The 18703-nt window shown below is 42.7% G+C and overlaps 1 protein-coding gene across 1 annotated transcript in view; it reads right to left on the bottom strand.

The window, feature by feature from the left end:
* Nucleotides 1-5427: 5427 nt before the first annotated feature.
* The window catches only part of LOC308661931 (venom factor), a 90693-nt gene continuing 77417 nt past the window's right edge, over nt 5428-18703 (bottom strand). The window contains exons 34-40 of the mRNA XM_081317196.1: nt 18486-18575; nt 16921-17026; nt 14441-14530; nt 10681-10764; nt 8917-9000; nt 7105-7240; nt 5428-5957 (exon numbers count right to left, since the gene is read on the bottom strand). Coding sequence (XP_081173322.1) covers nt 5816-5957; nt 7105-7240; nt 8917-9000; nt 10681-10764; nt 14441-14530; nt 16921-17026; nt 18486-18575 — 732 coding nt within the window. The 3' untranslated portion in view covers nt 5428-5815. The remainder of the gene's footprint in view (nt 5958-7104; nt 7241-8916; nt 9001-10680; nt 10765-14440; nt 14531-16920; nt 17027-18485; nt 18576-18703) is intronic.

The raw sequence follows: 18703 nt of genomic DNA, 5'->3' as shown, positions 1-18703 counted from the left end.
GTAAGAAGTTTATTCTTCTTAATTTCCGAGCTTGGTTTTTTTTTCTGTCATCAGGATTGATTAATCCTATCACCCAGGGAAGCAAATAACTTGATGATGAAGTTTTTGTGTGAATAGGTTAATCTTTTCATAGGTGCTGGTTTGTGTCTGGGGTTAATCCTGTTATTGGTTTCTCTGTGTGTATAGGGCCGCGATGGCAAACCTATAGCATGCGTGCCACAGGTGGCATACAGAGCCCTCTTTGTGGGCACGCGTGCTACAGGTGGCATACAGAGCCCTCTCTGTGGGCACGCGTGCTACAGGTGGCATACAGAGCCCTCTGTGGGCACGCGTGCCATCGTCCCAGTCCTAGGCCTTCAGCTGGGTTTTATAAAACCTTTTCATTTTAGGCCTCCACTGCCGTGTTTAAAAAAAAAAGAAGATTCAATCAATCCATTTCAACTTCTCACGGGGAAAAAAAGATCTCGCAAAGTTGGAATTGATTGATTGAACTTTTTAGTCCCACCCAGTCTGCTGTTATCACTGCAGCCATGCTCACCCAATTGGCCACATCCACTCAATGGGCACGCCCACCCAGCACCTGATGATACATAAGTGGGTTTGGGGTTGCAGTTTGGGCACTCGGTCTCTAAAAGGTTCGCCATCACTGACCTATACTATACCTGTGCATTTGGTTTTTCTTGCCTAAATGTAGAACCTTACTTTTTTCACCATTGAATTTCATTTTGTTAGATAGCGCCCAATGTTCAAGTCTGTCAAGCTCCTTTTGTAACCTAAACCTATCTTTTGGAGTGTTGGCTATTCCTGCCAGCTTGGTGTCATCTGCAAATTTGATGAGTTCCCCATCTACCACCTCATCCAAATCATTGATGAAGATGTTGAAGAGCACTGGGCCCAGAGCAGAGCCCTGGGACACCCCACTACACACTTCCCTCCATGTAGATGCAATTCCATTGAGGACCACACACTGAGTACGGCCGGTCAGCCAGCTAGGAATCCATCTGATAGCGATGCTGTCTAACTCACATTTTTCTGTCTTATCAAGTAGTAGGTTGTGGTCTACTTTATCAAATCTCTTACTGAAGTCCAAGTAAATTATATCCACAGCATTCCTCTGGTCCACTAATTTTGCCATGTTGTCAAAGAATGCAGTAATATTTGTCTGGCATGATCTGTTTTTGACAAACACATGTTGGCTTTTGGTAATGACTTTGTTTGCCTCTAGGTGTTCACTGATTCGTTGCTTGATTATCTTTTCCAAGATCTTCCCACATATTGAGGTCAGGCTGATAGGACTGTAGTTTCCTGGATCCATTTTTTCCCCTTTTTTGAAGATGGGAACTACATCAGCTCTTTCCCAGTCCTCTGGTAGTTCCCCAGTGCTTCAGGATCTTTGAAAAATATAGTTCAGTGGTTCTGAGATCACATCTGCCACTTCCTTTAGAACATTCGGGTGTAATCCATCTGGTCTTGGTGATTTGAACTCATCTAGGGTGGACAGGTGCTCACTTACCATTTTCTTGCCTATCTTGTGTTTCGTATCTGTTTTTTACGGTACTGTTTTGATAGGTTGGACTGTTTTTTCCCTTTGTGTAAATACGGATGCAAAAAATGAGTTGAGTAGTTCTGCTTTCTCCCTGTTGCTTGTCACCTTCTTGCCACTTTCTCCCACTAATGGACCAATCATTTCCTTATTTTTTTTCTTGTTTTTTACATGTTAAAAGAAGCTTTTTTGTTATTTTTGACTTTTGTTGCAAGCCTTAGTTCATTTTCAGCCTTAGCTTTCCTCACTTCATCTTTGCAGGCTCGGGCTATTTGCTGATATTCAGCTTCTCAAAGCATTTCATAATGGTGGATGTCAGTGCAACTGGATGGTAATCATTGATGCCTGTAATTATGGACTTTTTTGGCACTGGCAAGATGATGGCCGTCTTAAAGCACGATGGGACCACTGCCTGCTACAATGAGAGATTGAAAATATCTGTGAGCATACAAGCCAGCTCATCTGCGCATTCCCTAAGGACATGTCCAGGGATGTTATCTGGGCCTTCTGCTTTCTGAATGTTAACTTACTGCAGTGTCTTCTGGACAGAGGTGACATCAAAGCCTAGCACTTGCTCATCAGGATGGGGCACAGATTTCCTAGCAGGAGTGCTATTTGATGACTCAAACCTTCCAAAAAATGTATTCAGTTTGTTTAGGAAGTCTGTGTCATCCTTGCATCTCTATGGAGTCACCTTGTAATCCGTAATGGCCTGGATCCCTTGCCACATTCACCTGGTGTTTGTTGGGTCCTGAAGAAAGTTCTGAATTTTCTGGCAATGGGCTTGCTTTGCACCTTTTATGGCACTTTTCAGATTTGCTCTGGCTGTTCTAAGTGCCAGCATGTCACCAGATTTAAAAGCCACATCCTGTGCTTTCAGCATCTTGCAGACCTCATAAGTCAGCCATGGTTTTTCATTCGCCCTCACAACAATGCTTTTCAGGACACAGACATCTTCTATGCACTTTTGGATATATGCAGACACTGTGGTGGCATACTCCTCAACATTTATATGTTGGTTATCAGTAGCTGCATCCTTAAACATGCCCCAATCTGTGCACTCAAAGCAGTCTTGTAATGCTTCTATAACTCCCTCTGTCCAAACCCTCACCTGCTTTACTGTAGGTTTCACTCTAATAAAGATTTATATGCTGGAATAAGCAGCACTGAGAGATGGTCAGAGGAGCCCAGGTGAGGGCGGGGATAGCTTTGAAAGCCTTCTTGATGTTGGAATAAGCAAGATCCAGTGTACTGTCCCCTCTGGTTGCAAAGTCCACATATTGATGGAAATGTGGCAGGGTAGCTTTCAAATCCACTTGGTTAAAGTCTCCCACTGCAATAAATTTAATTTAATTTAATTTAATAATATTTATATACCGCCCTTCTCCCTGAGGACTCAGGGCGGTTCACAGGGCAGAATAAAATACCAAATACAAACATTAAAAAGAGATTAAATGATTGCCCAAGTTAAAACAATAGGAATACAATTCTAAAAACCCCAAGATAAAATTAAGACACCAAAAATAAAACAACCCCAACCAATCCCCATCAGGCTAGGCTGGCTTGTACAAACAAAAACGTCTTGAGATCGCGACGAAAGGAGCGAAGATCGGGCGCCATCCGGAGCTCTACCGGTAGCTGATTCCACAGCTCCGGAGTGCCCACAGAGAAGGATCTCCCCCTGGGGGCCACCAATCGACATTCTCTGATCGGTGGCACCCTGAGGAGGCCCTCTCTGTGGGAACGCACAGGGCGCAGGGAGCTTGATGCCGGCAGCAGATGTTCCCTAAGGTACTCCGGCCCCATGCCATGAAGGGCTTTGAACACCGTTACCAGTACCTTGAATCTCACCCGGAAGACAACTGGCAACCAATGCAGCTCACGGAGCAGAGGTGTAACGTGGGAGTATCGGGAGACTCCCAACACAACTCTCGCGGCTGCATTCTGTACCAGTTGGAGCTTCCGGGTGGTCCTCAAGGGCAGCCCCATGTAGAGAGCGTTGCAGTAGTCCAGACGAGAGGACACGAGCGCATGAGTGACCGTGCACAAATCATCCCGGCTAAGATAGGGCCGCAACTGGCGCACCAGGCGAACCTGGGCGAAGGCCCCCCTAGTCACAGCTCCTATATGGTCTTCCAAGGTGAGCCGTGAATCTAGGAGGACTCCCAAGTTGCGAGCCCTATCTACGGGGGGTAATAGTTCACCCCCCATAGCCAGAGGTGGAATGTCCGAATAAACCCGGGATGAAGGTATGCAAAGCCACTCAGTCTTGTCGGGGTTGAGTTGAAGTCTGTTCCTCCCCATCCAGACCCGAACCGCCTCCAGGCAACGGGACATCACGTTGAGGGCATCACTGGGGTGGTTTGGGGTCGAAAGGAAAAGTTGGGTATCATCAGCGTACTGATGATACCCAACTCCAAAGCCACGAATGATCTCACCCAGCGGTTTCATGTAGATGTTGAACAGGAGAGGCGAGAGGACCGACCCCTGAGGAACTCCACAAATGAGAGACCTCGCGGTCGACCTCTGCCCTCCTGCCAACACCGACTGCGAACGTCCCTGGAGATAGGAGGAGAACCACTGTAAGACTGTGCCTCCCACTCCCAGTCCCCTGAGACGCCGCAGCAAGATACCATGGTCGATGGTATCGAAAGCCGCCGAGAGGTCTAATAGGACTAGAACAGAGGAATATCCCCTGTCCCGAGCCCTCCAGAGATCATTCACCAGCGCGACCAATGCCGTCTCCGTGCTGTGCCCGGGCCTGAAACCCGATTGGTACGGGTCTAGATAATCCGCTTCATCCAGGACCAGAGGGAGCTGATGCGCCACCACACTCTCAACAACCTTCGCAAGAAAGCGAAGGTTGGAGACAGGACGAAAGTTGTTCAATACAGCTGGGTCCAAGGCAGGCTTCTTGAGGAGAGGCCTCACCACCGCCTCCTTCAAGACGGCGGGGAAGCTACCCTCACTCAGAGAAGCCGATATAACTGCCTGGAACCAGCTGCGTGTCCTCTCCCGGGCTGCATAGACCAGCCAGGAAGGGCACTTGTGATGCAGTTTGTAATGGATGGAAAGCTATAAACCCTGTGTACGGTCACTCATGCGCTCGTGACCTCTCGTCTGGACTACTGCAATGCTCTCTACATGGGGCTTCCCTTGAAGACCACTCAGAGGCTCCAGCTGGTACAGAATGCAGCCGCGAGAGTTGTCTTGGGAGTCTCCCGGTACTCCCATGTTACACCTTTGCTCCACGAGCTGCATTGGTTACCAGTTGTCTTCCGGGTGAGATTCAATGTTCTGGTAATGGTCTTTAAGGCCCTACATGGCATGGGTCCGGAGTACCTCGGGGATCACCTGCTGCCGGCGTCAACTTCCCTCCCCCCTGTGCGCTCCCACAGAGAGGGCCTCCTCAGGGTGCCACCGGTCAGAGAATGTCGGCTGGTGGCCCCCAGGGGGAGGGCCTTCTCTGTGGGCGCCCTGGCTTTATGGAATCAGCTGCCGGTTGAGCTCCAGATGGCACCTGACCTTCGCTCCTTCCGACGCGGTCTGAAGACCTATCTATTTGAACAAGCCGGCCTGGCCTGATGGGGGATGTGTTGGGGTTTTAATGGGGATTTTTATATTATTATTGATTGTTTTAGCTGGGCTACTATTTAATTCTTTTTAATTTTTGTATTCTGTATTTTTATATATGCCTTGTTCACCGCCCTGAGTCCTTCGGGAGAAGGGCGGTATACAAATATAATTAAATAAATAAATAAATAAATATGCATGGGAGAAATATATATGGGCATGCCTTTGCAATTTTCAGGAAATGAAAAAAGAACTTTGAGTATTGCCTTTGGTGGAAATTCAATAAAATACAATGATCTATCTATTGTAGCTACTGGGATAAAATTACAAGGAAGTAGATTTCTATCCTGCATCGTGTTGAACTGTCCCACCTAATTCTCTCCCCCAGTTAATATTTACCCACTAACTCATTCATCCATCACTAAAACAATACTTTATAATCTTCTCCAAGAACTTCAATTATTAAAAGGATCAGAAAAACAAAAAAGAATAATCCTTGAAGCATCACTGCTTATTAATAATCAACAAGATGTCAAAATAAGAAATCAATTATTTATTTTATGTATAAACAATTTTGAAGGAAAATAGAAGAGCAAAATGATAAAAAACTAAAAAATCAAGAGGAAAAGTAACATATATGTATTGGTTCAAAAATGTGTCTTCTGAGAATTTTCTTCCTGTCATTGATTCTTCTGTACCTTAATTAGGGCAGCCAAAAATACTCAGTGTGTTGGACAACTGTGTAAAGTCATCGCACAAATTCTGGAATTCTTCATCCTGACATTCATCTTCATTTGGCCATCTCTCAATCCAGGTGTTCTTTGTAATCAAGTAGGAAATTCTGGAAAGAGGAAACAGGCTAGCTTAAAAGAGCAAAGTTCTAGGTTTGAACTGAATCCAAGTATAGTTTCTAATTATTTCATCCTATCACTATGACATTTTAATTTAGATTTTTATTTTAGGGTGAGAGAAGAAACTTTTCTTTTTCCTTAAAATCCAAATCCTGAAAGATCTGAATTCTGTAAACTTCAAATGGCTCCTGCCATAAAAAACTACACATTTCAGTTGACATGCATAGTGGAAAATTGTATCTGAATGCTACAGATGTATACTATCAACAAAAATTTTAAAGTATGTTTGTGGAACCCAAATGGAATGAAAAATCCCTCCAATGGCTCACAACTACGACTTCTTAAAATCAACCAGGCAAGGAGAATAAGAGATGCATCAGACTTGTGGTAGCTAAGATAATCCTAAATACTTTAAGAAGTATTAGATAAAAATGAGAAAATACTTATTTTGGAAGATTAAACCACCCAAGCAGTATTTTGATCTTCTTCAGGTAAATGAGTATTAACTTTAATGTTCCCCCAAACACCTAAAACAGATGCACGTTCCTAAACATACAGTGATAATCTACCAACTCTTTTTCATTTATATGTTTGAGTGTATAGCGAGGAACAACTAGGTGCAACCCTTCTCCTATTGAACTGTCTGTACTATAAAAACAATGGTGGAAATAATTCAGAACAAAGTAAACAGGATGGATGGGATTAGTAGGTCTAGGCTGCAAAAATTTGGGCAACCATGAGACAGTAGCAAAGAGATACAGACAACTTTCATTCTTTGCTAAGTGAAAGATCTCACATGCACAGATACTTGGAGGCCAGATCTGGAGGCTCTGGGAAACTTGAGGTTGTGATAGAAAAGATCCCTCCAGGCAAGCACAGCTCTTCATTATACAACAAAGGATACCGACTGTGTGACTTGAAGCATCTGGGCAAAAGCTTCAGATATTCCCAGAGAGACTTTGCTGGGGAGATGCTGCTACACATACATGAAGGAATCTAAAAATCCCTGTTAAAAGTTATTCCACAGTCTTTCCCAATATACTGTAGATATATTGTTAGGTGTTCTGTGAATTTGATAGCAGAACAACAAAGTCTATAATTTTTTTAAAAAAATAAAAATATCAGTGAAATACATACTCATCTTTCTTGTGCCACAGGTCACTGCTGAGACTCCAGATCAGATAATCATTGTTCACCTTCAGATTCAGAGCCTCCTGGCATTTCCTTTGACTGACATACTGGCGGGGCTTTGCTTGTGGATTTCGGTCAGTGCCTGCAGAAATTAGATAAAATCTGAATAAATATTTCAATAGGGGTATGGTGTTACATTGGCAAGTAATGTTATGTAACCAGAGAAGAGAGAATAGCTGTATTTAGTGGGTGCATTGGTTCTTTCTTCAACTGCTACTGAACCATATTTATCACCCTGGGGGAAGGAAACCACCTTCTCAGCTCTACCTTCTTCCTCAGAAAAGCCAATTATATGCCACACAGATACCGCAGCATCTGACACTGAAAAGACAGTTCCCTATCACAGTACTGGAGCACTTTTCAGGCTAACCTCATCTGTCTGTGGACCATCCAGAAAAGACTCCTGTCAACAGAAGTGAAAGGGAGGCTATTTTTGCAGAGTGAAGTGAGGCCATTGGCAACCCCCACTACAACAGATCCTTCCCACACTCGAACTTCTGACTCAGGGGTCTCCAACCCCCAGTCCATGGACCAGCACCTGTCCACGGTCTGCCAGGAACTGGTCTGTGCAAGCAAGCAAAGCCCAATCCGTGCACATGCGGAATCACGCCCCCATTTGGTCCACGGAAAAACTGTTCTCCACAGAACGGGTCCACTCTGCCGAAAATGTTGGGGGCTACTGTCCTGACTCACTGGAGCAGATTGATCAGGATACAGAAAACTGGTAGAATGATAAAAATGGCTCCTCCCTCTTTTTCAGATGTAACTTCTTCCTAGTTCCTCACAGACAAAATCCTGAATCCTTATTTAAAACAGAAACATTCTGTTTAGAAAAACCCTATCATGAGTTTGAATAACAATGATAATGATGAGGAATAAGATGTTTCCTCTCTTTAAAACACAGAAAAAAGAGTGATCAATTTAAAGGCAGCTCCTCTTACAAGCAAAAGAATACACCAGACCTACATCTATTTGTGCATCCTTACTGTAACCAGAAGCATTAAAAGAGAAACTTTGTTTTAAGAAATATTGATTTGTTAAGTTGTATGCTATCCCATATTCCTTTTGGTAATTCATAAAGGTAAGAATACGGGAAGTTTGAAGGAGTTACTGAAACACATTTGTGAGAATGATGAATCTTCAAGTGTTAGAAAAAATTCTGGGAAATATTCAATCATGCACATTTTGAGAGAACTATCTGATTTACTGTTCCATAGAAATGTGAGTTTCTGTGCAATAAAATATTTTCTACTGACACTTGAGACACTGAGTTTTTAATGGCTGCCTCTTTTACCTTTTGAGAGAAAAACAAGGAAAATTCTAGGAAATACTGACATTCTGACCATAGATATTCAGTAGGTAGGTGAAATTCCACTGATATCTCGGTATCTCCCACACTGTTGGCCTTCTAGAAAGCTTCAACAGCTGGCTTCAAGCCCTTGGGTTAGGGTGATTGGGCTCCTGTCAGATACATTTGAGGGTATGGATGATATCAGCTGGATTCAGCATCTGTTCTCGCTCTTTATTCTTTTTTCCTATTCCAATAGTAATTTACTACACTGCATTTGTTATTTTGTTTGATTTTATTGTACATGGTCAATAGTCAATTAAGAACGGGGTGATACTTAAACTCAATAAATTAAACCAAATTACATAGACTACTCTGAACTTTCAAATGGGATTCAAATGAACTTTCAGATTTAAAGAAATTTTTTTCCATTATCTAATATTTGCCTTGCTTTAGGGGAAAATTCTTACCTCCTTTAATAACTTCTAAAACGTCCATGAGATAGATATCATTACCATCTTTTTCTTCTATGCGAAGCAACTTGGCTTTGTAGACTTTTAAGAACAAAGACAGAAATAATACTTGTTAAGACAGCTGATTATTTTTCATCATGAGTGGTATAATCAGTGAGGCACAGGTGCTGCTAGTTGTCTATAGACATTCTCTTTTTTAAAAAAAATGCTTTATTAATTTTGTATAGTTACAAATCTTTAGTGCTTAGTAGACATTCTCAATCATCCAGGTCATGGTTATCCCAAACATGCTGTTCCAAAAGGCAACTGGATTTTCTTTCTTACCAAGAAAGTCCAGCTGCTTTTCAGAAAAACAGCTTTGGGACAGGTACGCTTAACATTTCCACCTAGACTATGGGCACTTCCAGGCTGGATCTTTATGGCAGTCTAGAATCCCTCAGGTAAGGCCACTGAGTATCTCATTGTGGGGTACATGGAAGCAAATTGTGTATTTTCTCTTGAGGTGCTGTGTTTTTGTGAGTGTGATAGTGTTATCAGTCATGTGAGGTAGTCCAGACAGGAAGCAGGGCCAGATGGACTAAAATTACTTCATTGTAAGCTTGCATTAACAGAATCTTCCAAGACTGGCAGTACATTACTTCCCTGTCCCTTTTACAGCCCAAGAAACTAGGGAGGGTCTTTTGGGAGACGTTTGCCACACCTGAATTCCTTTTGCAGGCTAAGCTGCCCCCTGTCCAGTCATTTCCCAAGGTCATTCCCAGGTACCATTACAGGTTTGTTGGAATGACCTTGGGAGGCAAGAGGAAGACCTGCAGCCTTCCTAGGCGACGGGCTGATGAGAGGCAGCTCAGCCTGTGGGGGTGGGAAAAGCACAGGAAGTCTTTCAGAGGGGACCCTCCCTAGTTTTCCAGAGACTAGAAAGAGAGGATGGGAGAAATCTTCAGGAATCCGCTTAATGTAACCTTATGCTAAAGATTCTGCTGATGCACCCGGCTGCTCTTCTTCTCTGGACTACCTCGAAGGGCTAACAGTAAGCTTCCAAGCAGTCCTGTCCCCAGTGGCATAGCGTGGGGGGTGCAGGGGGGGCCAGCCGCACCAGGCGCAACATCTGGGGGAGGCGCATTAGATGCATTTTACTTTAATTACATCAGTATTTTCATAACAAACAATACATGTGCTTAGGGGGTAAGGGTTTCTTTAACTAATCTAGTGGAAGAGACTCGAGTGCTAAATCCACGGGTTAGGGGGCGCAAATTATTTGCCTTGCCCCGGGTGCTGACAACCCACGCTACGCCACTGCCTGTCCCCCATTTGTGAAAACTTTCACCTCACTCCATTTCACAGTACTGTAGTGTTTAGCCCCTGGGTTTTGAGGATGGGGCCATGCAGACAATTGCAGTTTGGCTGCATGCTGCTTTTTGAAGGATTGAAATTGAAGTGGAAGTGAGGAGCATGGAAATGTTCTCCGAATCTCAGTGCTTTAGCTCTGCTTACTCCTTGATCCAGATCCATTTCCAGGAGCCATGAACTATTATGCTAAACCAGAGGTTCAATAAAAACACCAACAAGGAGCACCATGTAAACTAGAAAAATATCACTGCAGGATGAGCATATGTATTCCAGGGGTAAAAAAAAAATCCATCTGATTATGAATAAATTCAAAATGGCTGCTCCAAATTATGACTTCTTGATAATTAAAAGTAGATCATTGACAAAGAAAAACACCACCACCTTATTAATAAGATTCTATAATATAAATACCATAATCCACATTTGGCCCACAGGCTTGTTGAATTCGTAACTGAAGATCAATCTTTTTCTGCTGGTTGAGCAAGGAACAGGTTTCTTCAAGAGGAGAAAAGACAAGACAGCATGTTAGATTGATTGTTGAGGGTACATATTCTCACGTACTAGTAATGGTGTTTAAAGCCCTACATGGCAGGGGTCCGGAGTACCTTAGGGAACACCTGCTGCCGGCATCAACTTCCCTTCACCCTGTGCGTTCCCACAGAGAGGGCCTCCTCAGGGTGCCACCGATCAGAGAATGTCGATTGGTGGCCCCCAGGGGGAGATCCTTCTCTGTGGGCGCCTCGGAGCTATGGAATCAGTTACCGGTTGAGCTCCGGACGGCGCCCGATCTTCGCTCCTTTCGCCGCGATCTAAAAACATACTTGTTCGAACAAGCTGGCCTGGCCTGATGGGGGATTGGTGGGGTTTTTTACTGTCATTTTATTGGGGTTTTAATATGTATTGATTGTTTTAGTGGGCATGTATTTAATCATTTTTTAATTTTGGTAATTCTGTATTTTTATTCTTGCCCTGTTCACCGCCCTGAGTCCTTCGGGAGAAGGGCGGTATAGAAATATTATTAAACTAAACTAAACTAAACTTTGCTAAGGAAAGACGTTACCAGCACAGAAGCAGGTAATGTCTCATTTTTAGATATATATATATATATGTATTTGATAATCAGAAATCAGTAATGCTGATTTAAATGGGACAAGATACTACTATCTCCAGTCCAAGGGTCCCCAACCTTTGGGCCATGGGCCATGAAGGGGTTTGCAACTGGGCTGCAGAAACAGCTGGTGAGCGCATGCGCACTTGCATCCTTACTTGTGCAAGCAGCGGGTGAGCGTGTGTGTTCCATTTGCTGGATGGCAAGCGCACATGAACACCGTTCTTCAAATGGAATTGCATGTGCTTACCAGCTATTTGAATGGCACCTTCCCCCCCCCTCACCAATCCACAAAGCCGGAAATGTTGGGGAACTCTGCTCTAATCTACATAGTTACTCAATAATGTGGTATTTCAAATGCTTGCACTGTCTTATTTTTCTCTGTAGAGAAAATCGGGTAAGATTTGTTGTGTATTTAAGGAACAAATAAAACACTGGGTCTTTCATAGACAATTCTAACAGCTCTGATATAATATTTATTATACTTTAAAATAATAATTCAGTAATTGCAATGAACTCTGTACTAGCAATCTTTTATATCGACTTTTTCAAGTACGAATAAAACAATGATTTTCAGAAAGGATGTCATGTAAATTGTATTTTGAGAAGAGGTCTATAAATAATAAATCATCTAGGAAATAATCAATCACTCATACAGGGACATTTATTGGTGAATTTATTGGTGGTTGATTGCAGATTAGCTCCAGATTGCAAATTCTTTTAATCTATAGGAATATCAAATCATTTTATAGCTTTCTATATTATTTTCACAACAATGATAGAACAAATAGTCTGAAATCAATTGATATGCATTGTAAATGAGCAGGACCTAAACCTGGATCTAAACACAATGTTCTGGAAACTTGCTACTTCACCCTTACAGTCTAATATTCATTTTTGTTATCTATGTCATACACAGCAGAAAAATTAAGCTTGCTTGCCTGCTTCCTAATCTGTTTTTCTTTCAGAAAGAGAGGGAGAAGGAGAGGGAGAGGGAGAGGGAGAGGGAGAGGGAGAGGGAGAGGGAGAGGGAGAGGAGAGAGAGAGAGAGAGAGAGAGAGAGAGAGAGAGAGAGAGAGAGAGAGAGAGAGAGAGAGAGAGAGAGAGAGAGAGAGAGAGAGAGATCAACTGGGAAGCAGGGAGCCAAAATTCACATGCTCTGAGTTCACAAAGAGAAAGACGTACCAACTTCTGATCTTCTGCCATACTCCCTGGTCATTCTTTCTGCAGTTGCTTGTCCAACTGCTGACTGACTCTCAGGGGAATGAGTAACAGGCAAATGGAAGGAAATTGGCCATGGTCATGAGACAGGGGCATGTCCCACAGGAGAATGGCATGTGTTAAATATTCATATTGTATGGATACATTTTATTTTACTCTATTTCCTTGGTATTATTTGCTTTTGTCATACTGTTAGATTTAAAAAGGGGGGCAACTCATAAACATAGAAATGCGTAGAAACAATGGATCCTCAATCACATGTAAACTTCTTAGTAATCATTTTATGAAGTACTGAAACTACTAAGATCCAACAACTCTCTCCTCATATTATTTCAGAGAGCACAGAGTCCAAAGTTTCTGAATAGATTCAGACAGAAAAATGATCATTGATTCAGTTTGAATTAGGTTCAAACTGAAGGTTGTGGGGGGGGGGGCTCAGGCAATCTTTTTCAGGGCCAGGCAGAAGAGTTTGTCCAGCACTTGATGGATAAAGTTGCTCAGATCCTTTCCCAGTTGGATCCCATGAGTGGAGATGGTCCATGTGAGATGCCCAGGGAATGGTCTTGAACTGTTATCTGGGAATGTTATCTGTTGACCCTGATGAACTGGACAGGGCCCTTGATGCTGTCAGCACCACCAACTGTCAGTTAGATCCTTGTCCCTCCTAGATGGTGAAGGCCTCCAAGATGGTGTCAGGCAGGTGGGTCCAGGCAGTGATCAATACATCACTGGAGGAGGGAAGATTTCTGGATGCTTTTAAAGAAGCTCTGGTTCATCCCCTCCTTAAAAAAACATCACTGGATCTCACCTTCCTGGACAATATTCATTGAATTTCCAACCTAGCGTTCTTACGGGAAGGTTGTGGAAAAAGTGGTGGCCCAGCAGCTACAGAGGGTCCTGGATGAAACAGATTATCTGGATCCCTTTCAGTCAAGATTCAGGCCCGGTTATGAGATGGAAATGGCATTGGTCATGCTTGTCGATGATCTCTGGCAAGAGCAAGATGGGGGTAGTAGTGCAACCATCCTCGCTCTCCTTGACCTCTCAGCAGTTTTTGATACCATTGACCATGGTATCCTTTTGGGTCAGCTGTGGGGGCTGGGGCTGGGTGGCACAGTTCTGCGCTAGTTTGGGTCCTTTCTCGGAAGCTACAGCTGGTGCAGAGTGTGGCAGTGTGGGCAGTTTTGGGGGCTCCAGGAATTGATCCTGTAATACCACTGCTACACGAGCTGCATTGGTTACCAGTCTGCTTCCTGGTGCAATTCAAGATGTTGGTGATGACCTTTAAAGCACTTTCATGGCATAGATACAGGTTACTTGAAGGACCATCTCACCCCACCTCTCATTTGTGCCACAGAGAAGGCATGCTGCTGGTCCTGTCAGCCCAATTATTCCGGCTGGCAGGAGGAGGGTCTTCTCTGCTGTTGCTCCTACCCTCTGGAACATCTTGCCCCCCAATGTGAGGTCGGCCCCAAACCTCTTATCCTTTCGCAAGGGCCTAAAGACCTGGCTCTGCCAGTTGGCCTGGGGCCCCAGTGGAGGAACAGCACTGTGGAGGAGTTTGATTGAGTAATAACAGATTCCACCTCCCCCCACTCCACCCCCCCATGTGTCCTTAGGTTTTAATGTTTGATTTTAATTATTTATGTTTTAATTGTATATGTATAGATATATTTTTATGACTGTAAGCCACTCAGAGTTACCATACAGTAAGATGGGCGGCTAATACATTTTATAAATAAGTTAATTAAATTTACATGCCAGAGATTCCATACTGTCTCTTCCCCAAATCTTCCATTTTATTGCTCAGACACAAACTTTACCTTATTCATTCCAACTTACCTTCTGCACATCGGCAAACGTTACCATGACATATCTTATTGAGAAGGCCTGTTCCTTTATCTGGATGGTAGAACTTGGTGCATTGTTCATCTAAAGGAAGAATTAAAAGTTATGTTCATACATCACATCAAGAAATCTATGGCAATTATAGATATAATTCCTTAGAAGAATGAAGAATAACCCATTTTCTCAAGGAGATTTCAAATCTCGGTCATGTCTATCCTTATAGTACAATAGAAACCTATCAAGAGTGTTGGCTGGCTGATTGAGTTTTGTTAAGCATTTACCCCAGAAGCAATGAACCCCACAATGCAATACGAACGGTAAGAGAGGATGTCCCATTATCTAATCGAGTCAGGAAGTTGGAACATGGACATCTGTACAATTCTGCTTCTTTTGTCACATGGTATTGCACTGCAAGTTTTGGGCATGCGATGCCACAACACACAAAAGAGGTGGGGGTTGTGATGTGACAGCACAGTGTTCACTTTTGTCATTCTAGTCCCCCTTTGATGCCTTCTTGTATATGCCACTTTTTGACAGTATAAAATAGACTATAGGTAGTCTTCATCTTATAACCATAACTGAGCCCTGAATTCTGGTTGTAAATCATTGCTGTCAAATGTTGAGTCTTCATATGAGTAATCTCGATTTTATTACCATTTTAATTATGGTTAAGTGTGTCACTACAGTTGTTAAGTGAATCACATAGTTATTAAGCAAACCATGTGGTTGTAAGTCTGAATCCACTTTATCAAATGGGAGGGTTTTTTGCCAGAAGACTACCTATAGTCATAAATTCTTACAGCCTATTATGAAACCAACACCTTCTAATATTAAAGTCTCCAGTTTTAGGGAGCTTCTGTGCAGCGTTACATATAACACCCCCAGCTCTGGTATTAGGCATACCAATACTAAAATACAGTATTGTTGTTTTCACTTAGTAATCACAATTGGGACAAGCAACATGGCCGCTACTTATTTCCCCTTTGGTTGTTAAGCAAAGGGATGCAGTTGCTAAGTGAAAAATAACATGACTGTGACTTACAATTTTACTTCCACTTTCCAAACTGTACAGTATTGTTGCAGGCAAATATGTATGCTAATTTCAAAGTGACAACCACATGACTGAGGGATTCTATAATGGTTGTAAATGCAAGGATTGGTCACAAAGTTATTTTTTAGCATCATTGTGCCTTTGAATGGTTGCAGCGTCCCATGGCTGTTGGTAAGTGAGGACGACAGAGGCCTTATAAATGAGATTACAGGCCAATAATGTCATATTTTCACTGAAGCTAACAAGACCTACCAAGAGTGAGATCATTATGGGGACAAATTGACCTCCCAGGTAAGTTAGCTATCCCTGTGACGGGGGTAGGCAACCTTGCCTCTTTTAGGACTCGTGGACTTCAACTCCCAGAATCCCTGAGCCAGCACAGCTGGCTGAGGAATTCTGGGAGTTGAAGTCCACTAGTCTTAAAAGAACCAAGGTTGCCTACCCCTGTCCTATGACACAGCAGGCAATCTTAGGGTTGCACCTATATGCAAAATCAGTGTGACTGCTTTGCACAGCAGAATGTCTTCAGGAAATTTCCTTTCCTGAAATTAAAGCACAATCCGTTGATTTGTGCTGCCCACAAAACCGAATTAGAATTGGGCATATGTGTCTGTCGATTTTGGTTTTTCAAGTTTGCTAATATGTCAGCAAAATTTGTTAGATTAGAGATTTTTTTAAACAGTTATTTTATATTCTTTTAATATTTTATAAATGTGTATACATTTGGGGTTATGTTTTTCCAAACAAATACCTTTTTCCAATTTTGCCACTCGCCATGGCCAACTTGCCACAGGACAACTCATTGTGGGACAACAATTCAATTTAATTACTTAAAATAATTATTTTATTTTTTGTCATTCACATTTCATTTTGTGCCTCCTTTTGCATTCTTTCTTTAATGGTTCTATTCTACCATTCCTTTGATATTAGGGTAACTCTTGCTCTGTGGGGAGCTGTCCCATGGCGAGTTGGCCATGGCGAGTTGTCCTAGACCCCACCAGCTTTGTTCTCTGCCCTTCAGGAGGCAAGCAAAGGAAACCCATGCAAGAAGGCTATGAAAATACAGGGAAGAGCTCTGTGTCAATACCGTTCAACATTCTCAAATGATTCATTCTTCACTTCAACCTTTATAAAATGGGTATAAAGAGACTTTTGGAAAGTCAAGAATGTTTTATAAAGTATCAATTATTGTTAGGTATTTTTGCCTAATTTTGCCAAGCTTCAGTATTTTGAATTCCTTGGAAAGAGCCAGCTTGGTCTGATGGTTAAGGCACCAGGCTAGAAAGAAGGAGACTGTGAGTTCAGCCATGAAAGCCAGCTGGGTGACCTTGGGCAAGTCGTTCTCTCTCAACCTGATTCACGTCACAGGGTTGTTGTGGGGAAAACAGGAGGAGGAAAGGATGTTCAATACTTCTGCCATTACCTAGATTATAGTAGCTGTACACCTTGACTGATCCTGGTTGAATGAAGCCAACTTCAAAATGCTGGTGAATCTTAAATTCCAGGCATTCATCCTCAGAGTGGGAGACCTGGGATGGAGAGAGAAGATAATTTTGTGAGTGCTAGTTTGGCCATGGAGGCAAATAAGGATTTTTTTTTTACATAAGTTCCGGCTTAAGGATGCCAGATCTGCCGACCAGAAATGGTCAACACTCCATCAATTCAAGGCCTGGTAGTATCACAGGAGAGGGTGAGTTCCCGTCACTATACCATACGAAATAAATAAAACAAAATCTGTATAACTTCAAAGAAACTGCTTATTCCCAGGTGGGTGCACAAGTTTGATCCACTGATTGAAGGACTAAATTCTGTAAGTCTGACCAAGTTGTGCAAACTAAAGGTTAACAATTGAAAAGGTCCATATATAGATAGGAGCAGCAGGTTGAAATGGTGTCACAGAAAATACTGGTCAAAAGTTAGAGTACTAACACTATTCTGTCATATCTTTTTGTTAATTAATTAATTAATCTATTTATTTATTTATATTCCGTGCTTCTTTTTAAATATCCAAAGAGCATTAGGTGACCTAGGCCAGGGGTTGGCAACCTTAAACACTCAAAGAGCCACTTGGACTTGTTTCCCAGAGGAAAAAAAAACACTGGCAGCCACAAAATTCGCACATACGCATGCACACAAGGAAGGGAGCTTGATTGAAGAGTTTAATTAAAAAGAAATAGAGGCTGCTGTGCATGAGTTCTCTCTCTCCCCCCCCTCCCTCTCTCCGATCTTCTGCTCACCTGGCAAGCTGGCTTCACGCTGTTCTCGGACAAGCTGACACACATTCTTATTGATCTGGCTCTCCTGCCCTGCTTTTTGCTGCTTCCTGCTTTATGTGGAGATGCAGCAAAGGCAGGAGCCCCGCCCAATAAGCTTGTCAGCTTCTCAGAGAACAGCATGAAGCCATTCTATTTTTTACACACACACACACACACACACACACACACACACACACACACACACACACAGAGAGAGAGAGAGAGAGAGAGAGAGAGAGAAGGGAAGCGCAAGTGCCTCTCTCTGTCTGTTTCTCTCTCTGCAAATGGCAGAGGATGACTGGGAGCCGCAGGAGAAGGCTGAAAGAGTTGCATGAGGCTCCAGAGCCGTGGGTTGCTGAACCGTGACCTAGGCTGTTTCCCCAGTGCCCAGATACAGTGCTGTCTTCCCAGTCTTGAGTCAGCAGGAAAATACACTCAAGGGCTGGTGGCACACATTACTGCAATCATGGAAAACAGACAGGAGGCAGTATTACACTTATCCAATTATGGATAAATGTATCAAAGATGCAGTCTTTAAATATAATGTATCCCATAATGCAAGAGATTATTATATCTCTTTCTTACTTGATATATGATCTGTTGCAATTAACAATGGATTATGTAGGTTTATTTTGCTGAATATACACCCTATCTTTTTCAGGATAGCACACTCCAGGGTTTGCCTAGCAAACCAAGTAACAAACCATGCCACTACTCAAAGAAATTGATTTACCTTGTCTAAGTAAATGATAACAGCTCCTTTCTGAGCCATATTATTATCAATTTCAAACTTGGAGATGTATCTGTCGACTCCATTAGAGAGCTAAACAAGGAAAGGAAAGATGATATTGAGTTCAGGAGTTGCAGATGATTCAAATACATGGAATTGCAGTTGACTGCAGACATTTGTATTGGCTCTGTATTACATTTATAGCAAAATCTGAAAGTTTC

Source organism: Vipera berus, assembly GCF_964194415.1.
Source record: "Vipera berus genome assembly, chromosome: 2".
NCBI classification, from domain to species: Eukaryota; Metazoa; Chordata; class Lepidosauria; order Squamata; family Viperidae; genus Vipera; species Vipera berus.
The sequence above is the reverse complement of the archived record's forward strand: the minus strand, read 5'-3'. Positions and strand labels throughout refer to the sequence as shown.